This window comes from Monodelphis domestica, chromosome X, assembly GCF_027887165.1.
Source record: "Monodelphis domestica isolate mMonDom1 chromosome X, mMonDom1.pri, whole genome shotgun sequence".
NCBI classification, from domain to species: domain Eukaryota; kingdom Metazoa; phylum Chordata; class Mammalia; order Didelphimorphia; family Didelphidae; genus Monodelphis; species Monodelphis domestica.
In genome coordinates, this window is record NC_077235.1 from 28,749,342 (window position 1) to 28,765,641 (window position 16,300).

The 16,300-nt window shown below is 35.6% G+C and overlaps 1 protein-coding gene across 3 annotated transcripts in view; it reads right to left on the reverse strand.

Moving 5' to 3' along the window:
- Window positions 1–6,072: 6,072 nt before the first annotated feature.
- The window catches only part of TENT5D (terminal nucleotidyltransferase 5D), a 52,557-nt gene continuing 42,329 nt past the window's right edge, over window positions 6,073–16,300 (reverse strand). For all 3 annotated transcript variants that reach the window (XM_056809656.1, XM_007507492.3, XM_056809657.1), the window contains one exon: window positions 6,073–10,106. In XM_056809656.1, coding sequence (XP_056665634.1) covers window positions 8,914–10,086 — 1,173 coding nt within the window. In that variant the 5' untranslated portion in view covers window positions 10,087–10,106 and the 3' untranslated portion in view covers window positions 6,073–8,913. The remainder of the gene's footprint in view (window positions 10,107–16,300) is intronic.

The following is a 16,300-nucleotide window of genomic DNA, read 5'->3' on the forward strand; positions in this document are numbered from 1 at the left end:
CTTAGAGCCAAGAGGCTTTCAAGGCCCAACTCTGCCCTCTGTCCTTGCATGAGTTGCAAAATCTTGCTGGGCCTCAGTGTCTTCATCTGTAAATAGGTGAGTAGAATGATCACAATCATCTCAAAGATTCCTTTCAGTTCTAATATTCTAAGATTTCTATTTTGCTCCATGAAATCTGTCTTTCATGCATCAAAATGTAGAAAACAGAATTGAAAAGCATGTGAGGTTCATTTCCCAAATGTACCAAATTACTGTCACAAATGCATTAAAACTGTTATGATGTTGTAGTGCTTCCCATGGCTACTAATTGTGATTTTAGAAATACAGATTCAGTAATGACACAGGATGCAAAAAAGATGAACGTGGAAACAGCTGGGAAGAGCAATTTGTTTCTGGAATAGTGTTTCCTGTGAAATATGACAGAAAATGAAATATACTGATTGTCATTATTCTAATGCTTTCAAGGGGTATTTGCTTCTTGGGCTCGGGGAAAAGAAATATTCCTGCTGGGTTTTGAAGAAAAATAAACAGCAACTTCAAGTACCTAACTTGGGATGTTGCTGTTAAGGGTGTGGGACGTCCTACATGGCTGGAAATGGCAAGTCTGGGCAGCAGTATAGAAAGAACTGTGCACAAATGCAGTTCTGCAAACCTCTAGGCCCAATGACCATGGATCAACGGCAGGGGGACCTTAGCAGACAATTCCCATTTCCGTTTCCCAAACAATCAGCAACATATTGCCCTGCCATATGGTTCATTTTTATGAAGAGAGATTACAATCCAACATGTCACCTTATTGTATTACATGCCACGTGCAAATCATGCTGCTGGTGGGAAACACTGTTAGCGTGTGACCTTGAAGGACATCCATGTTAATAGAGTTTGCGTTCCTTTGATGTTCTACCACACATGCACACTTTCTTATATACTTCTCTGGCATAGGGACTTTGAATTCAATTTTACAGAAGATGCTCAAGTTGTTTGGCTGCTTGGGGAGGGGGGTGTTGGTTGTCTTAAGGTGGCTACCCAACTGTGCTCAGTTTGGTCACTTCAAGGTTAGGCTGTGATTAACACGAGAGAACATGGTTACCGTGTCATTTGTAAAGGGTATTTATTGACGTGTGGCTAAATTCCAGGCAGGATGGCATTTAGACTAACCCTCGGCCAGGCTATCATCAGAAGTATAGAAACACAAGTCAAATGGGCAGGCTCGATGCCCCACAGCCCTGGTCCTTCAAAACTAACTTTCCTCAGTACTCTTTTCCCTCCTTAACAAGAATTGCTGTATGCTTCTTGATCAGATACCATGTTACAGCATTTGGGCTCTCTACCTCCAATAGAACTAGCTCCTCCCATGCTTACCTCCACATCATTTGTGCTTTTGCCTTGTGTAAGATTAAGTGGGTCCCAAGTAGTACTCATTTGGGGGAGAGAAGGAAATGAACAGTGCAGCTGCAAATCAAACCAAGTTTGGGAAGTGAATGTCATTAGATTATGTGCAGAAGGATTATCTGGCGGTTAATCTAGAATAAGTGGTGAAAAGAAATTCTATAAGCCCCATTCTTCCCTTAAGTTCCCCACCTACAACTTGTAATGCAGTCAGGGGGGATTTTGTCCAAATTCCCGGGGAGGATTTTTTCCTAACAAATTACATGCATTTAGTTGGTGGCATATGAAATAACAAGCATTTGATCCACTGACACATTGCTGCATGTTTCCCAGTGCTCTTATTTCAGAACTCATTTTAATCTAATAAGAGTCTCCACGACGCTTATTCAACACAATGCCCAGAAAGCCATGGATTACATCTAATCAAACAAGGGCTAAGTTCTGTTGGGTAGAATCCATTTTTTAAAACTGTGGTTTGCTTTTACCACAAACCCTACACTTTTTATATAACTTCTGTCAACAGTAAAATACTACTTTCCAAAAGAGAACATGCAGTTCTTGCTTAGGCACAAACATATACTAGCAATAATCAGAAAATAGTAAAAGGACCATTCAAATTTAGATGATAGTAAACAGTAAAACAAAGAGCCACGCTTCTTAGCCATCTGCTCCTGGACCGTCTGTAGTCACCTTCCAGGTGCTCCATCTGTGGCATCCACCGAACTGTTTTCTTGTAGAGGCACATGGCAAACACTTGAAAACACTTCAAAATGATGGTACAAAAAATGGAAACTATGGAAACACGAATTACAAGATAAAAGACACCTAAAAGCCTTATGGATGCACTGCTTTTGTCAACGGTCGTGTGAAAACATGGGTCTTCTTGATGTGATAATACAGAAAATCAGGCCATCAGCAAGTTCACCAAGGTGTCTGGGAAACTGAGTTTCTACCCCATACAAACTGTTCTTCACACAGTAATTCGAACCCCAGCTTCATATATTCTCTTTAAGGCTAAACAACCAATTTTGAATTAGGTAAGACTCAAAATATATCTATAAAGTAACCGTTTTGCGGATTCATCATGTGTGTCTTACTTTTTCTTTCTGAAATCAGGCCCTCCCTTCTTGTCTGAAGCAAATTCTCTATTAGAACAACTTCAGGTTAACTTATTCTCCGTCATCTGAACTGGTCTGTAGCCCACTGAAATGACACTATTGAACTTTCCTTTTCATACCTACTAATTACAAAGGTTTGATCAATTATCCCATGTAGATCAATCCTCTAGGTAAATGATTCTTCTGCCTGCTACTGCTGCTCTCTCTGCTTCCCTCAGGGGGCCTCTTTTTTGAATAACCCTCCAAATTGCCTCACTTCTTCACTTTGCCAGGCCTTTCAATGCCCAAAGAGAGTTTATTTAAAGAAATCTCTATTCATCGTTCAAATAAGCATTTAGAGGCACTACCATTAACTTGAGAGGGTGCAAGTGACTTCAGTCCATATACACAAGAGCTACAAGAACGTGCTGGTTTTTAACAATATAATGACTAAGTAAGCAGACCATGAGGAGCAGGACCGATCGATCACTTCTAGTATCTTCATGATCCATCTTGGTTGCCATGCAATGTCTGGATGGATTGTTTCAGCCACAGGGTTTTTGGGGCCCCATTTGTATAGTACAAAAGCTGTCCAACTTGTTTGATTTGTGTTCTCTTTTAACAGGATATTGTAGGCAGCTGGCTCTTACATGTTAGGTTTTCAGTGACTGACATGAAATAGAAATGGTACGGTGACTCAATTAGAAAAATGAAAGCTGTCCACACAGGGCAGTTGAACTAAATTAGAAACAAATATTCAGATTAGGTTCAGTCCGTTTGTCTAATCTGGATGGAATAGAATTTCCAGGTACTAGGATAGCCTCTTACAGATACAGTAGGCTATTCAGAGCCAATTCAATTTTTTCTAAATTCAACATTCCTTCATGGGCACAAGGCAAGTGTATATTATCAGATGTATGGATTTTTTGTAAAGAGCAGCAATAAAATGTCTTTACCAATTCTGAGCTTTCTATGTCACCTTTAGCTCTAACATTAGTCATCTGTCAACTGCCATACCAAATTGTATTAGCTACATGAAAGTCAAACCTGAAAATGTGGCCATCAAACCAGAATACCTCCTACCCAGTTTGAGCAGGCTGAGGTATAGCAAATGTAGGCAATGATAGAATAGGGAAACTGGAGGTTCTCTTTTTGAAATATATTGAACCAAAATTAGCCAACAAATATAATACTGTTATAATTTGTAAAGGTTTATTAATTTTAAAAATAGTTCCTTCTATGGGAAAGATTATTTCAAAAATATTTTGTGGATTTTGACTTATAATTTATTACAAACTTGATTCTAAACTAAAATGTGATTTTTAGATGTTTTGATTATTCAAAAAATAATTTCCTAAGAGTTACTTAAGATGCCAGTTCATTAACTATTTCTTTCAACCCCTCCCCCATAAAGTGCAATTTTACATCAATCTAAACCCTGGCATCTTAATCAAATCTAGGTATTTCCCTCTTTAAAAAGCCTAGAATTACCATTTTCTTCAGATTGAAAAGTGCACGTTCATCCCCATAATTATTAAGGCTACTATACCACTATTTGATATGATAAGGGAAATCTTGAACAATCTGATACCTCTGAAACTAGATTTTCCCATTGTAACTGCATGAAAGCCTCTTTCATTGAATTAGACTGCCTGCCCTTCATGTAATCAAAAATCCTGCTTGATGCTAAACAAGCAAAATGATTAGGCTAAACATTAGGCCTGATAGAAATTTCTTTTAATTTTTGTAAGATTCTGTAGTGGGAATAAATAGAACTTCTTCACCCTAACATCACTAATATGAGCAGGTAATAGAAAAGGTAAAATTTCCATGTTAGGAAAGGCAAGAATTAAGAATGGGTGGCTATTGGGGCAATTAAATGTCAGTATCTCGGAAATTTAAAGATTCTGCCAAAGATTTGAACACCTCTTAAGAGGTATTCTCACCATGCATTGACTTTCGTGTAAATTTCTAGTTACAATAAACATATGCTTCCATATTTCTAAAATCAAACAACCTCTCTGGCTCAGCTTATATACATAATTTACCCAAGAGATGATCATGCTTTTGAACACTGGGTAAAGATGAACTTAAGTTCTTTTAGAAGGAATGGAATTTTTAATCTTCAAAAAGTTGTTAGGAATTTTCACAATCTCATATTCAAAGGGCTTCTGCTGTCATCAGGCTAAAAAAACTCCAGTGAAAACCAAATATGGAGGAAATCATGGTTATTTAGGGAGACCTTGCTCTGTGAATGATCACTGCTGTTTGAAGGAATCTTATCCTGTGTGTGTGTGCCAGTCATTCTATAGAACTTCTGAAACTTATTCACCGTCATCATTCTCGTGGAGACCACACTGATAACTTCCATGACTGTGCACATGCTGATTTAATAACTTACTTGTGTTATGTGTTTCTACTACAGAAAAGCAAGTGTTGAGCACCCAGGGATGTCTATGTCAGAGTGAATTTGTACTTGAAGGGGATAGTCCAAATGTCACTGCTGATCTTTATAGAAATAACCGCAGTGTGACAAGTGATTTTTAAACCATTTGCATTAATACCAGTATTCAGTGGCATCAGTTTAAACTTGGGTCCCACAAGCACAATTTTTGTCAAGGAATCTCTCTCCTTGCCACATTCTTCCCAGTAATGTCTTCCATAATAATCTGGTAGGGAATGTTAACTATAACTATTGTCTTCTTTTCCTAGTATAAATCATTGCCTTGCAGTCTTGGTTCTCTCTGGGATCATGAAGATTTTTTAAAATCCCTATGGGAATGTAGAAAAGTATTCCACAATAGCTCACCTACACTACTCAGCTCTTTCAAAAATACATACAAACATGAAGGGGCGTTTCTTTGTTCTTCACACTTAATAGATTCATTAAACCCTGTACTTCTTGCCAGAAAATGACTTTATGCCTTTCCTGGACCTCTGTGTGTGTTTTATGTGTAATGTATTGGGTTTACAGATCGTAAGTTAAATTGTGGTAAATAGTTACCAGCATATAGTCTAGTTAGTCCCTTTCCCCAAATGACACTAAACGCATGTGAGACTATTTTTGTCAGAAAGCATCTGAGAGCAGTATAGTCAAGCCCTGAAAAATTAGTTAAAATTGTAAATGCTGAAAAAGTTTCTTAAATGGAGATCAACAATAATAATTTCTAATGCTTATTACAGATTGCAATAGTATAGCAAGTTATATGCTAGAAATACTGAGTACCAGATATTGGTCATGAGAAAAACATGTAAATTCTTTTTAGAAATAGTAAAATGGATAGGATCTGAAGGTTGGAAATTTGTTTCTTATATTTTGCCAGTATCAAACACCAATTAGTACATGTCACACCTCTAGTTTAATACTAATTTATATGTTAAATAACCTGAAAAAAATCTATGCCTGGTACTGTTGTGGCTATTTAGTAGTATTATGTGGTAAGGGATAGAGTTATAAACTTTAAGACTCCAATAACTGTAGATACCAACTCATTTAATTTCTAATATGCTTCTTAAAGTTGAATGACTATTTTTAGGTAAGAAATAGAAGATAGTTTTAATAAATGAAAAAAATGTTACTCATATCTGAGACATAATAGTGTCTTTAAACATTTATTTGCTACTAGGATATGGCCTAAAAACATACATACACACTGTAGCTTTTGAATTCAGGTTCATTTAAGTTGAAACAACAATAAAACAAGGTTTAGGCATTTGGGTACAGTTCAAGCTTTTGTTTCATGTTTTAAAATTAACTCAGGCTATTTCCTAACCAAAACAGTTTAATCCTACTATCCCAATTTTCTCTACAATGAACATTAAACACATTAGCTAAGGAACTATTTCTATATACAAGTTACAAATCTTCCACCCCAACAATTTTGCCAGTTGACAATAGATTTGATATCCATAAAAGGTAAGAACATTCTGGTAGCACAAATACAAATCCTACATTTGCAGTTGACTATATAGTTGCTAAAGCAACAGGTGAAATGCTAGTACTAGACCAAGAAGTTCTTTCAGATGAATTTTCTCAGAAGTCAATCTAATGCTGTAAGCTTCAGCCCAGAATGCAAAGGTAACACTTCACATAAGATAGAATGAATTATATACAACATTGAGCCAAAGTCCCACACAATCTGCACTCTCTCAGGAGGTCCAACAGTCACTGTCCAGTTCTCTTAGTGAGAAATTTCCAATGACTTGAAATAATATGGCTTCCCAAATCACTGGTTTGCTCTGTATGAGCTGGTTATGCAGTAGGATATTTTAGGTCAACATAAAACATTTTTGGGGAGATGGTTGGACAGGAAAAGGCTAAAAGAACCGAGGCCATTCATTATCCTCTTTTAAAGAAGCGATTTTTCTCTAGTAGTTTCAAGTGAGGGTTCCCACTTGACAGAAAATGTCATGTACACATTAGTAAATTTTGTCCTCCAATGTAAAAGTATAGTGAAGAAATGAGAGAAGTGCATGTCTTTGCTGCCATCCAAGTCTTGTAGAGAAAGAAATTCATTTGTCAGGAGTAATTAGAGTCCCAGTGACACCCTCAGCAGAACACCTTGAGGATTCTTCTTTGTAGCTTATAAGGAATTCCTATCACCAGTTGAACCATTTAAGAAGCTGATGGATTCCTTGCCAGAGAGATGGACTCAGAGGCTTTCACAAGGCTAGGATTCAATGAAAAATGCTACTTGCAGACAACATCATTTTCTGTTGACTCATCATTACTGTTGTTATTGTCAGGTTGTTTCATAAGCATATAATCAAGCAAATGGACCTTTGTTGTTTTGCAATGGTTTCAACTAAGAATATGCTGAGGGTGGAATCTGACTTACTATCTTTCAATGAGAAAATTACACCTGGTCTTCATCTACCATGCACAGATGGATTCTTAGTGAAATAACTCTTCTTTACATATGATTTTCATACTCTGGCCCAAATACTAGTAAAGCAAGAAATGAGGCCATGTAACATTGCAAACAACATTTTTAAAACCTAAAGTTCTATGTTACATATATGTGATTACACATAGAAGGTTGTGTTATGGTGCAGAAAATGGCAGATCTCAGAATATTGTATACTCGGAAATAGCAGAGTTGTGCACTCACTTGTGTGTCTGGTACTGCTATAAAGAAAACAAAACCTAACTGAAATACTTAATAGTTTAAAATGAATATAAAATTCTTAAGAGAAAACATAATATGGTAGGGGATAAGCTTATCTATGGAACATAATGTTAAATGGAAAAATCAAAATGCAAATCAGAAATCAGAAAAAGTGCTGGAAGCCTTCCAGCAGGGTTACATACTTTTGCCCTAGAGGTTACTTTCTCACCTTCTCTGCATCATCCCCCAAAATATTGTTCACAGGTGAGTAAGTTTGTGAAGAGGGGGGGAAAAGTTTTATCCTATAGGTAGTTTTACAAACAACATATTTGATCTGCTATGTAAATATCAGAGAATCTAGCAATGAACAGGTACACTTGCAGAATAAGTTATAGCATTCAGGGGAAAACTGACACAGGGAGGTACTTGAGTGGCTTGTTGGAAACTGCTTTTTGATAACTACAAAAAGAAACCCCAAATACTTCATTTCTTGTTCATGAGGTCACCTGCCACTATTGTATGTGCACAGACATTTTAAAATGGAGGACAAATCTACAATGAAATTGTAAATGCCACTATGGTATAATTTCAAAATGCCACAGACCTGCCTGTTTTTCCCGTTTGTCTTAGAGCTTATGTTTTAGTTGGACAATTATTTACAGAATGCTTCTGCTTGTAGAAGTTATCGTTTTCATTTTTTGTAACAGTGAGGAAACCAAAGTGACCTACACAGGTAATCATTGGATCTTTTGTACAGATGGTTTTTCATCTTTTCAGCCACACAGAGTAAAAAAAAAATTATTAACATAATAGCCTCCTTTCTCAAAAAGTATTTTTGAATACATAAGATAAGATTTTTGCATTTGACCATATATTTGACCTATCATCTTAATATCTTCTGAATTTGGGACTTTAAATGCTGGATTTTTTTTTAAATGGTAACTAAAAAGTTTAAGTGATAAAAATGGTCCTGGTCACATTTAATTAAAAAATTTTGTGGTAGTTGGCATAACTCTGCCTCTGAATTTGGAAACTGTCTTTTCTTCTTTTCTGTCAAAGATGAAAAAACCTCTAATGCATTTCTTAGGAATACTTGAAAGCCACAGTTGGTGATGGTAAAGTCACAGTTAATTTTTTCTTCTGTAATTTGTTTTGTTTTGTTTTTGTGGCCTGACTTGATGGGTGACAGATAGTATGATCTGTGACTGACGGGAAATAATTGATAAGCTTCAAAAAAAAATAGATTCAAAAATCAGTGGGATTTGAAAACTTGCTTTCAGGAGGTCTTTATTTCAGCTGGTTTGCTGCCTTAATTTTACTTAAACCAAACCATTCTGCATATGAATATGCAGTGGGTAAGACTGATAGAGGAATGGATGTCCATGAGCCACATAGTAGGTGCTGAAATTTCTATTAGTGATGTATGGAGCAGGCTGGTAAAAGCAGGTTACGTTGGCTGTGTTGGGAATGATGTTTTGTTCTCCGAGTACTTTTAGAGCCAGAATGGTGATCATATTCAGGGTTTGTCTTCTTTCATGCCCCATGAGGCATACAGTGCTTTCATCGATGACTCCACGCAAGGTCATGAGGTAATCATATTTGCTCTTCTCTTCACCTACGAAATGGTTATGTAGGTAGGACTCAATCTTCCTCTGTTGCTCTGTCACATCAGGAAAATCAATGAAGAATCTGGAACACATGTAACGTTCCAGAGTTTTGATTTCGGTCTCACTTGCTGGCTTGAAATCACGAACCAGTAGGTTGCTGTATTTGAGAAGGCCTCCGCCTCTAATTTCTTCAGGTTTTCTGGTGGAAATAAGCTTGTTTTGCAGATGATGCATTGCTTGTTCGAAGTCCCCATACATGCTCTCTGCCACAACATCTGGGGAGGATTCTTCGCTCAGCACATAATCGGCATCTCTGTAGACATCAAGAAGGTTGGATAGGATTATCTGAAAGGAATCAACACTGAATTCAAATTGGCGTCTAAGTGAGCTGACAAATTTGAACTCCATGTTCTTCCCAGTGTTGTTTGACAAAGAAATGAGACTCCAGCGGTCATGTTCGTTGGAAACTTTCACCATCTTCTGAACGTAGGCATCTTTCATGGTCATTGATGTGATCTTTTCTTTGTTGACACATTTTGGTAAGAAGTCTTGCAGGCAATCTAGAACGGTTTCCTTCACAACCTGAAATTCGTGCTCACCGAGATACCCAATACCAAAAATGATGTCGATATCCTTATAACTGGTTCCATTCTGCTTTGTAAGGATGTGGCTAGCTGTTGAACCATTCAGACGGATATCTTTAATGACGATCTCTTTCTTCTGGAGTTCTTCTTGAATCACGAGGATGATATCCTTTGTTTTCACTTCCAGGGTTGGAAAATTTCCTCTTCCATGAATTGGTACGTCTTCACTTAATACTTGGTCTAGTATTTTAATTTGATCCCAGCCAAGGCGGCTGTATCTGCTTTCCAGGTTTTCAGACATTGTTGAGCCTGCAGAGTTAACTAGAAATAAAGAAAAAAACATTAAAAAGTTAATTTCTTAAATATGATATAACATAAAAAAACTTAAAGAAAAAAGGCTACCATTAGAGAAAACAAGTGTTAGAAGCAATAAGTTAGCCGTAAGGGTCTTTAAATCTTAAGTAAATGTTTAACTTTAGACTTGAATAGTCACAATGAACTTGTGAAAACAAGTTAAAATCCATTGGTATATATAAACAAAATAGCTGTTTTCAGGACACTGTCTCAATGCCAGTAGTTTTATAATTTAATATTGGTAGTCTTCCTTGATCTTTTTTCAACTCTTATTAATAATTTAGTCTTTTATTAAGTAAATGTATTTTAAGCTATAAAAAATAATTTAGTCTTTTTATTTGGTTGGTGGTATTCACCTAGTTCATGAAATAGTAATAATAACTGCTTTCATTTGAAGCTCTCAAAGTATTTCACGAACATTAATTATTCAGGTAGGAGTCCAATATTGTGATTCTTTTGTGATGCTTGATTTCACAGAATAAAATGTTGTAGATAAAATACTAAATCTCAATAGCACAAAAGCTAGCTAACAGCTTGTATGTTTATAAGAAAAAATTAAGTGCTAAATAAGAGAGCAGAAATTTTAGACTTAACAAGATTGTCCCCAGTACCACATTAACATGTGACTGACTATATGTAGCAATCTTAGTGAAGAAGATAAGTTTGTCATATGGTTTCCCAAATTGACAATATAACCTTAGGTTGTATTAAATAGGTATATAGATAGTGCAGTTCTGCTGTGGTCAGACAACACCTGCCATCTTTAGTCCTAGATATTACATTTGTAAGGGTCATCAACCAATTGGAGTGAGTCCAGAGGAGAGTGGACCAGGAGGGCAAGAGATCTGAAAACCTACTGCACATAAGGAACAGTTAAAGAAACCAAACACACAGGATCTAAAGAAGAGAATATTTGTGAAAACAAGTTAAAATCCATTGGTGTATATATAAACAAAATAGCTGTTTTCAGGACACTATCTCAATGCCAGTAGATTTATAATTTAATATTGGTGGTCTTCCTTGACCTTTTTTCAACTCTTATTAATAATTTAGTCTGTATTTTTAAGCTATAAAAATAATTTAGTCTTTTTATTTGGTTGGTGATATTCACCTAGTTCATTAAATAGTAATAATAACTACTTTCATTTGAAGCCCTCAAAGTTAGATGCTTGAAAGATTTTCTTACGTTGTCAGGCATTGTTCAAGAAGGCAGTTAGGATCCAAAATGGGTAGGAAAGTTAGAGGGAAGCAGATTTCTACTTACTATAAAGAAGAATTTTCTTTATTATGTATTCATTCTTCTATTTTTGTTATTAATTCTTTATTAATAATTAGAGCTATATCATAATAGAAGAGGTTGCTTTCTTGAAAATGACCTTTTACCCCTGGAAACAGTAAAGCAGAGAATGAAGAATCACCTATCAGGAACATCAGAGAAGGGATTCCAGTATAAAATAGGCAGTTGAACTTGATCTCCTCTGAGTTCCTTTCTAACTTTAGCATTCTGTGAAAAGGACATGTAGGTAAATAGAACATGTTTCTTTACACAATCATTCGCAGTGTCTCAGAGTGGTGCAGTGGAGAGTATGAGACTAGGAGTCCAGAGACCTGGGTACTAGTTCTGCCTCTGCCTTTTATTAGCTGTGAGACTTTGTAAAAGTCACTGAACTTCTCTGGCCCTTTTTCCTCATTTATGAAATGGAACCTGCCCAAAATAACTCAGAATTGTTCTGATGATCATATTATATATGTAAACAAGAGCTGTGAAAACTGTAATGACTATATATACACAACATGAATATTTCATGGACCCATAGTTTCATAGGTAATCTCTATTAGTACAAATCACAACATTTGATCTTCAAGAGTTGCTGTAACTAAAAATTCATCACTTGATGGCAGCCCTGGAAATAAGCCTATCTGAATTGAGGCTGGTTTTGGGGACAACACTGTCATAGAGTCTATATCTGAAACCTTTGTGGCTTGTTAGAACCTACCATAAGGGAAATGCTGAGAACTCAGGACTTATGGAAGTGCAATACCATATCATTACTGCACAACACAGGCATTCAATAAGGATCTGTTGACTGAACAAATGATTTATACTTATTGATAATGGCTTGGTATTTGAAGTGTTTTTGCATGGTATGATACACCAAGGGAAAGGTACGTGTTAAAGACAATATACAAAGAATTGACCAATCATGTTCATTGTTGATGACAAATAATTTTTCACTCATTATTAGTAGCGAGTTTAAATAACACGAAATGAAATAATGTGGAGAATTAATATAATAGCCTTACTACAAAGAACTCAAATGAGCTTCACAAAAGCTAATCTTATTTGTCCTTCCAACATCTATCTGTAAGATAGCTAGAAAACTATAAGGCCCCCATTTTATGGGAAATAAATAAAAATGAAGGGCAAAATTTTTTCTGACTCTCATAGTGACCAAAACAAGGGGGAAAAAATGAAACCGAAATATTAGTTACCTAAGCTTTCAAAATGCTCACTGCAGATGTGCCAGATGATCTCACAGAGAATTTCACTGGGTGGGGGGAGGATGTAATTAAATTTGTGTTATGTGTATGAACACCATGGATGCAATTAAATATAATTATACAATTAGGTAATTAGGTACAATTACAGTGATTACATAAATCTTCAAAGATTCTATTAAGCAGTCTCTGCCAAATAAGTCTACAAAAGTAAATAAAATGTACAGTTAAGCATTGAGCTTGAAAATTCCAACCACCAGTTTTTCACTGGTGACCAAAAGTTGCCTTCTAGCTTAAAGATGATAACCTGGGGCTAAAGTACTTTTAAGCTTGGGCCTTGCTTAACTATTCTTCTGACTATATACCCAAATGATGTAGAATTTAAACCAGGCTGGTGAAAATGGTTATTTTAGCTATTTACAATGATAGAAAGATTTGGACATGTTTAAGACTTTATCGTCCTTTATTGGAGTTTAAGTCAATAATTGGAATCCTTGCTCTGGTGCTTATTACCTGTGTGGCCTTAGGTGGCAAATCACTACATCTTTTTTGGCCTGCGTTTCTCATCTATAAAATGAGTGAGTTGGAATATATAATATTTAAGGTTCATTTGAGCTATAAATTCCTATTTCTGAAGAAATATAATATTTGAAATGAGGACAGCATTATTTTAGATTCCAAGCATTTAACAAATATTGAATTTATTAATGGCACTACGGTGTTTGTTAGAATTGGACATAGGTGTGCGTAGAGGCCCTTTCTCTAAAACAGTTGAAGATATTTTTAGAATAAAAGACTTTTTTATGCTTTTAGTGGAATGCTTATAAGTAAGGATTAGAGTGAAAAGGACTAGGGGCAGTTCTGAAATGGAATACTAATCTTAAATCTGTTCTTCACTATGTCTGTGACTCTAACAATTCTCTTAATTTTCCTAGTTTTCAGTGTCCTCTTTTGTCAAATGAAGGTAAGATTAAACAATCTCTAAGGTCCCTTCCAACTTTAACATTCTGGGTATAGTTGAAGCTGCATTTTTGCAAGATAGCTGACTGGAACATAGTATTTTTAAGCCAGATCAACAACTGTTTTATATACAGTTATCAACTATATGGCTGTCTAATACTTCAGTACTTTAGTGGACCTGTGATCTATCTCATCATTGTAGGTACTTCTTCCTATAGATTGTAACCCATCCACACACTCCCATTCTGTGCAACTCTTGTACATGCCCTCCTATAAATTCTCCACAGGTAGTCCCACCCAACTTACTGAATGGCCTTCCTCTACCTTTCATGACATTGCAAGGATGGTAGTTAAGTCTATTAATTCTGTCTCTCCCTTGCCATATAAGCCCATTTGCTTTTCTAGTCTTCCATATTTCTAATGAATTCTTGGTTACTAACATGTTGCAGTCTCACACCCACCTTAGTGGCTCTGTTACCCTCTGGGAGACACGGTTATTTGTCCAAATAATTTCATTAAGAAGGATGAAACCACACCTTCATCTACTGATTCTCTTTTTAATATGAGTTTTATGTACTACTATGAAATAAGGTTTAAGAAGTCCATTTTATTTTCCTATTATATGTGAAATTACCAGCATTTAGACTTCCAGACTCAAGACTGCTAGAGTGGCCCTCTCATCACTCATAATCTCACAGTTTCATTTGAAAGGGGCATCAATGGCCATCTAATCTATCTCATACTTGAAAAAGTCTTCTTTTTTTAAATTTTAATTAATTAATTTAGAATATTTTCCCATGGTTACATGATTCATGTTCTTTCCCTCCCCTCCTCCCACCCCCTCCCATAGCCAATGAGCAATTCCACTGGGTTTTACATGTGCCATTGATCAAAATCTATTTCCATATTATTAATATTTGCATTAGGGTGACTGTTTAGAGTCTATATCCCCAATCATATCCCCATCCAACCATGTGATAAAACAGTTGGTTTTCTTCTGTGTTTCTACAAAAGTCCTAACAAAACTGGCAAGTGGTCATCTGGTCTTTGCTTGAAGATCTCAAATGAAGGTAAAACTCACCACTTCTGGAGGGAACGCATTCTGTTTATGGCTAGTTCTAATCGTTAGGAAGTTTTTTACTTATATCAAGTCTAAATTTGCCTCTTTGTAAACTTCAGAACAGAACAACTTAAATTCTCTTCTACATGATAGCTTTTCATACACTCACATATAGCTACCATGTACCCGCTGAGTCTTTTCTTCTCCAGGCTAAATATCCTCTATTCTTTCAGCTTATTATCAAATGCATGGATTTGAGGTCCCTTCCCCATTCTGGTTGACTTCCACTGATAAAGGTTCTTTCTAAAATGAGATGTCCAGATATGAACAAAAATACTATAGAAACAGCCAGACTATTAAGACTGTCTTAATTCAGACGGTATTTACTAAATTGTAGAACAAAATCTATATATTTCTTGAGCTATAACCTTTTCTTAATATGCACATGAATTTCTTTCAATAAATTGTCACTCCAAAAATCAGATATTTCTGGAGTCATGTCAGCAAAAAAAAAAGGATGAAATTGCTTTAGCAGTTTGTAGCTAGATCCTATTTTTTTTTCTCAAAGGTCATAAACATTGCTCACTTTTAAAAAACTTCCATCCCAACTCAGAGATCAATTTTGTTATTTCTTGGAAATTTTCATTTAAAAATCAGTAAAGCCAAGTTTATAAATCTAAAAGGTACACTAGTCTTTCAGAAATTATAGAACAACAATGATAATATTAGGGGTTTTTAAAAGCAGAATTTATAAATTTTATAAAATGAGGTTTAATTTTTCTTGCTCAGAACATATACTTAAATTCATAATACTGATACTAGATACCATTTCAAATTTTGATAATTTTAAAAATCTTAACTTCTCTCCTTTCATAAGCAGTATTGTATTCCTTGAACAGAAACTGCCTTTATAACAATTCATATTAATATTGAATTGGGAGCTAGAGAAGGTAAAAATGATGATGCAAATTCATTTCTTGTTCTTTCCCTACCATCGCAAATTTTAGAAAGCTCAAAATGATTTCTTTTCATCTTGAGCATTCTCTCTCTAAGTATATTTATACTAGGTTGCAAATGTATTTGAATGACAAAGAGGGTGTTCTAAGAGAATTTGTGGCCAAGAGGAAAGTTGATATTATTTTGTATTCCCCAGGTACTTAGTAGAGTTCTGAAATTTAGTAAATAATTGATGCATGTTTAGAGGTTTGGGAGGTTAAAAAATTACAAGAGGCATTACAATTTTGCCATGATCCCAAATCTTTTTGTGGGAGAAAATGGAAGTCAGTGCAAGTTTAGTTTTTAGTTCCTAAGACTCCTCCACATAGTCATCATGAGGCTCTATTCACCAACCCCATCATAATTAACAGGAATGAAATTTAAAGAGAACGAACCACATTTCAGCTACCAAATCTGAAAATATTTCCAATAAATTACTGCAGGGGTTGAGATTTTCTGACTCAGATAATTCCCAAATGGGACAACTCCCACCATCACACTGTCTTCTTAGATTCACCCCCTCATGTATTGTGAGGTATAAGCTCATAGGTTTCAGTTTGGATGAAGTGTTAAATAAAACTTCAAGTGCCTCAAATACATAATGGTATCAAATTTTATCAGATAGTTAAGTTAGAGAGAAGCAACG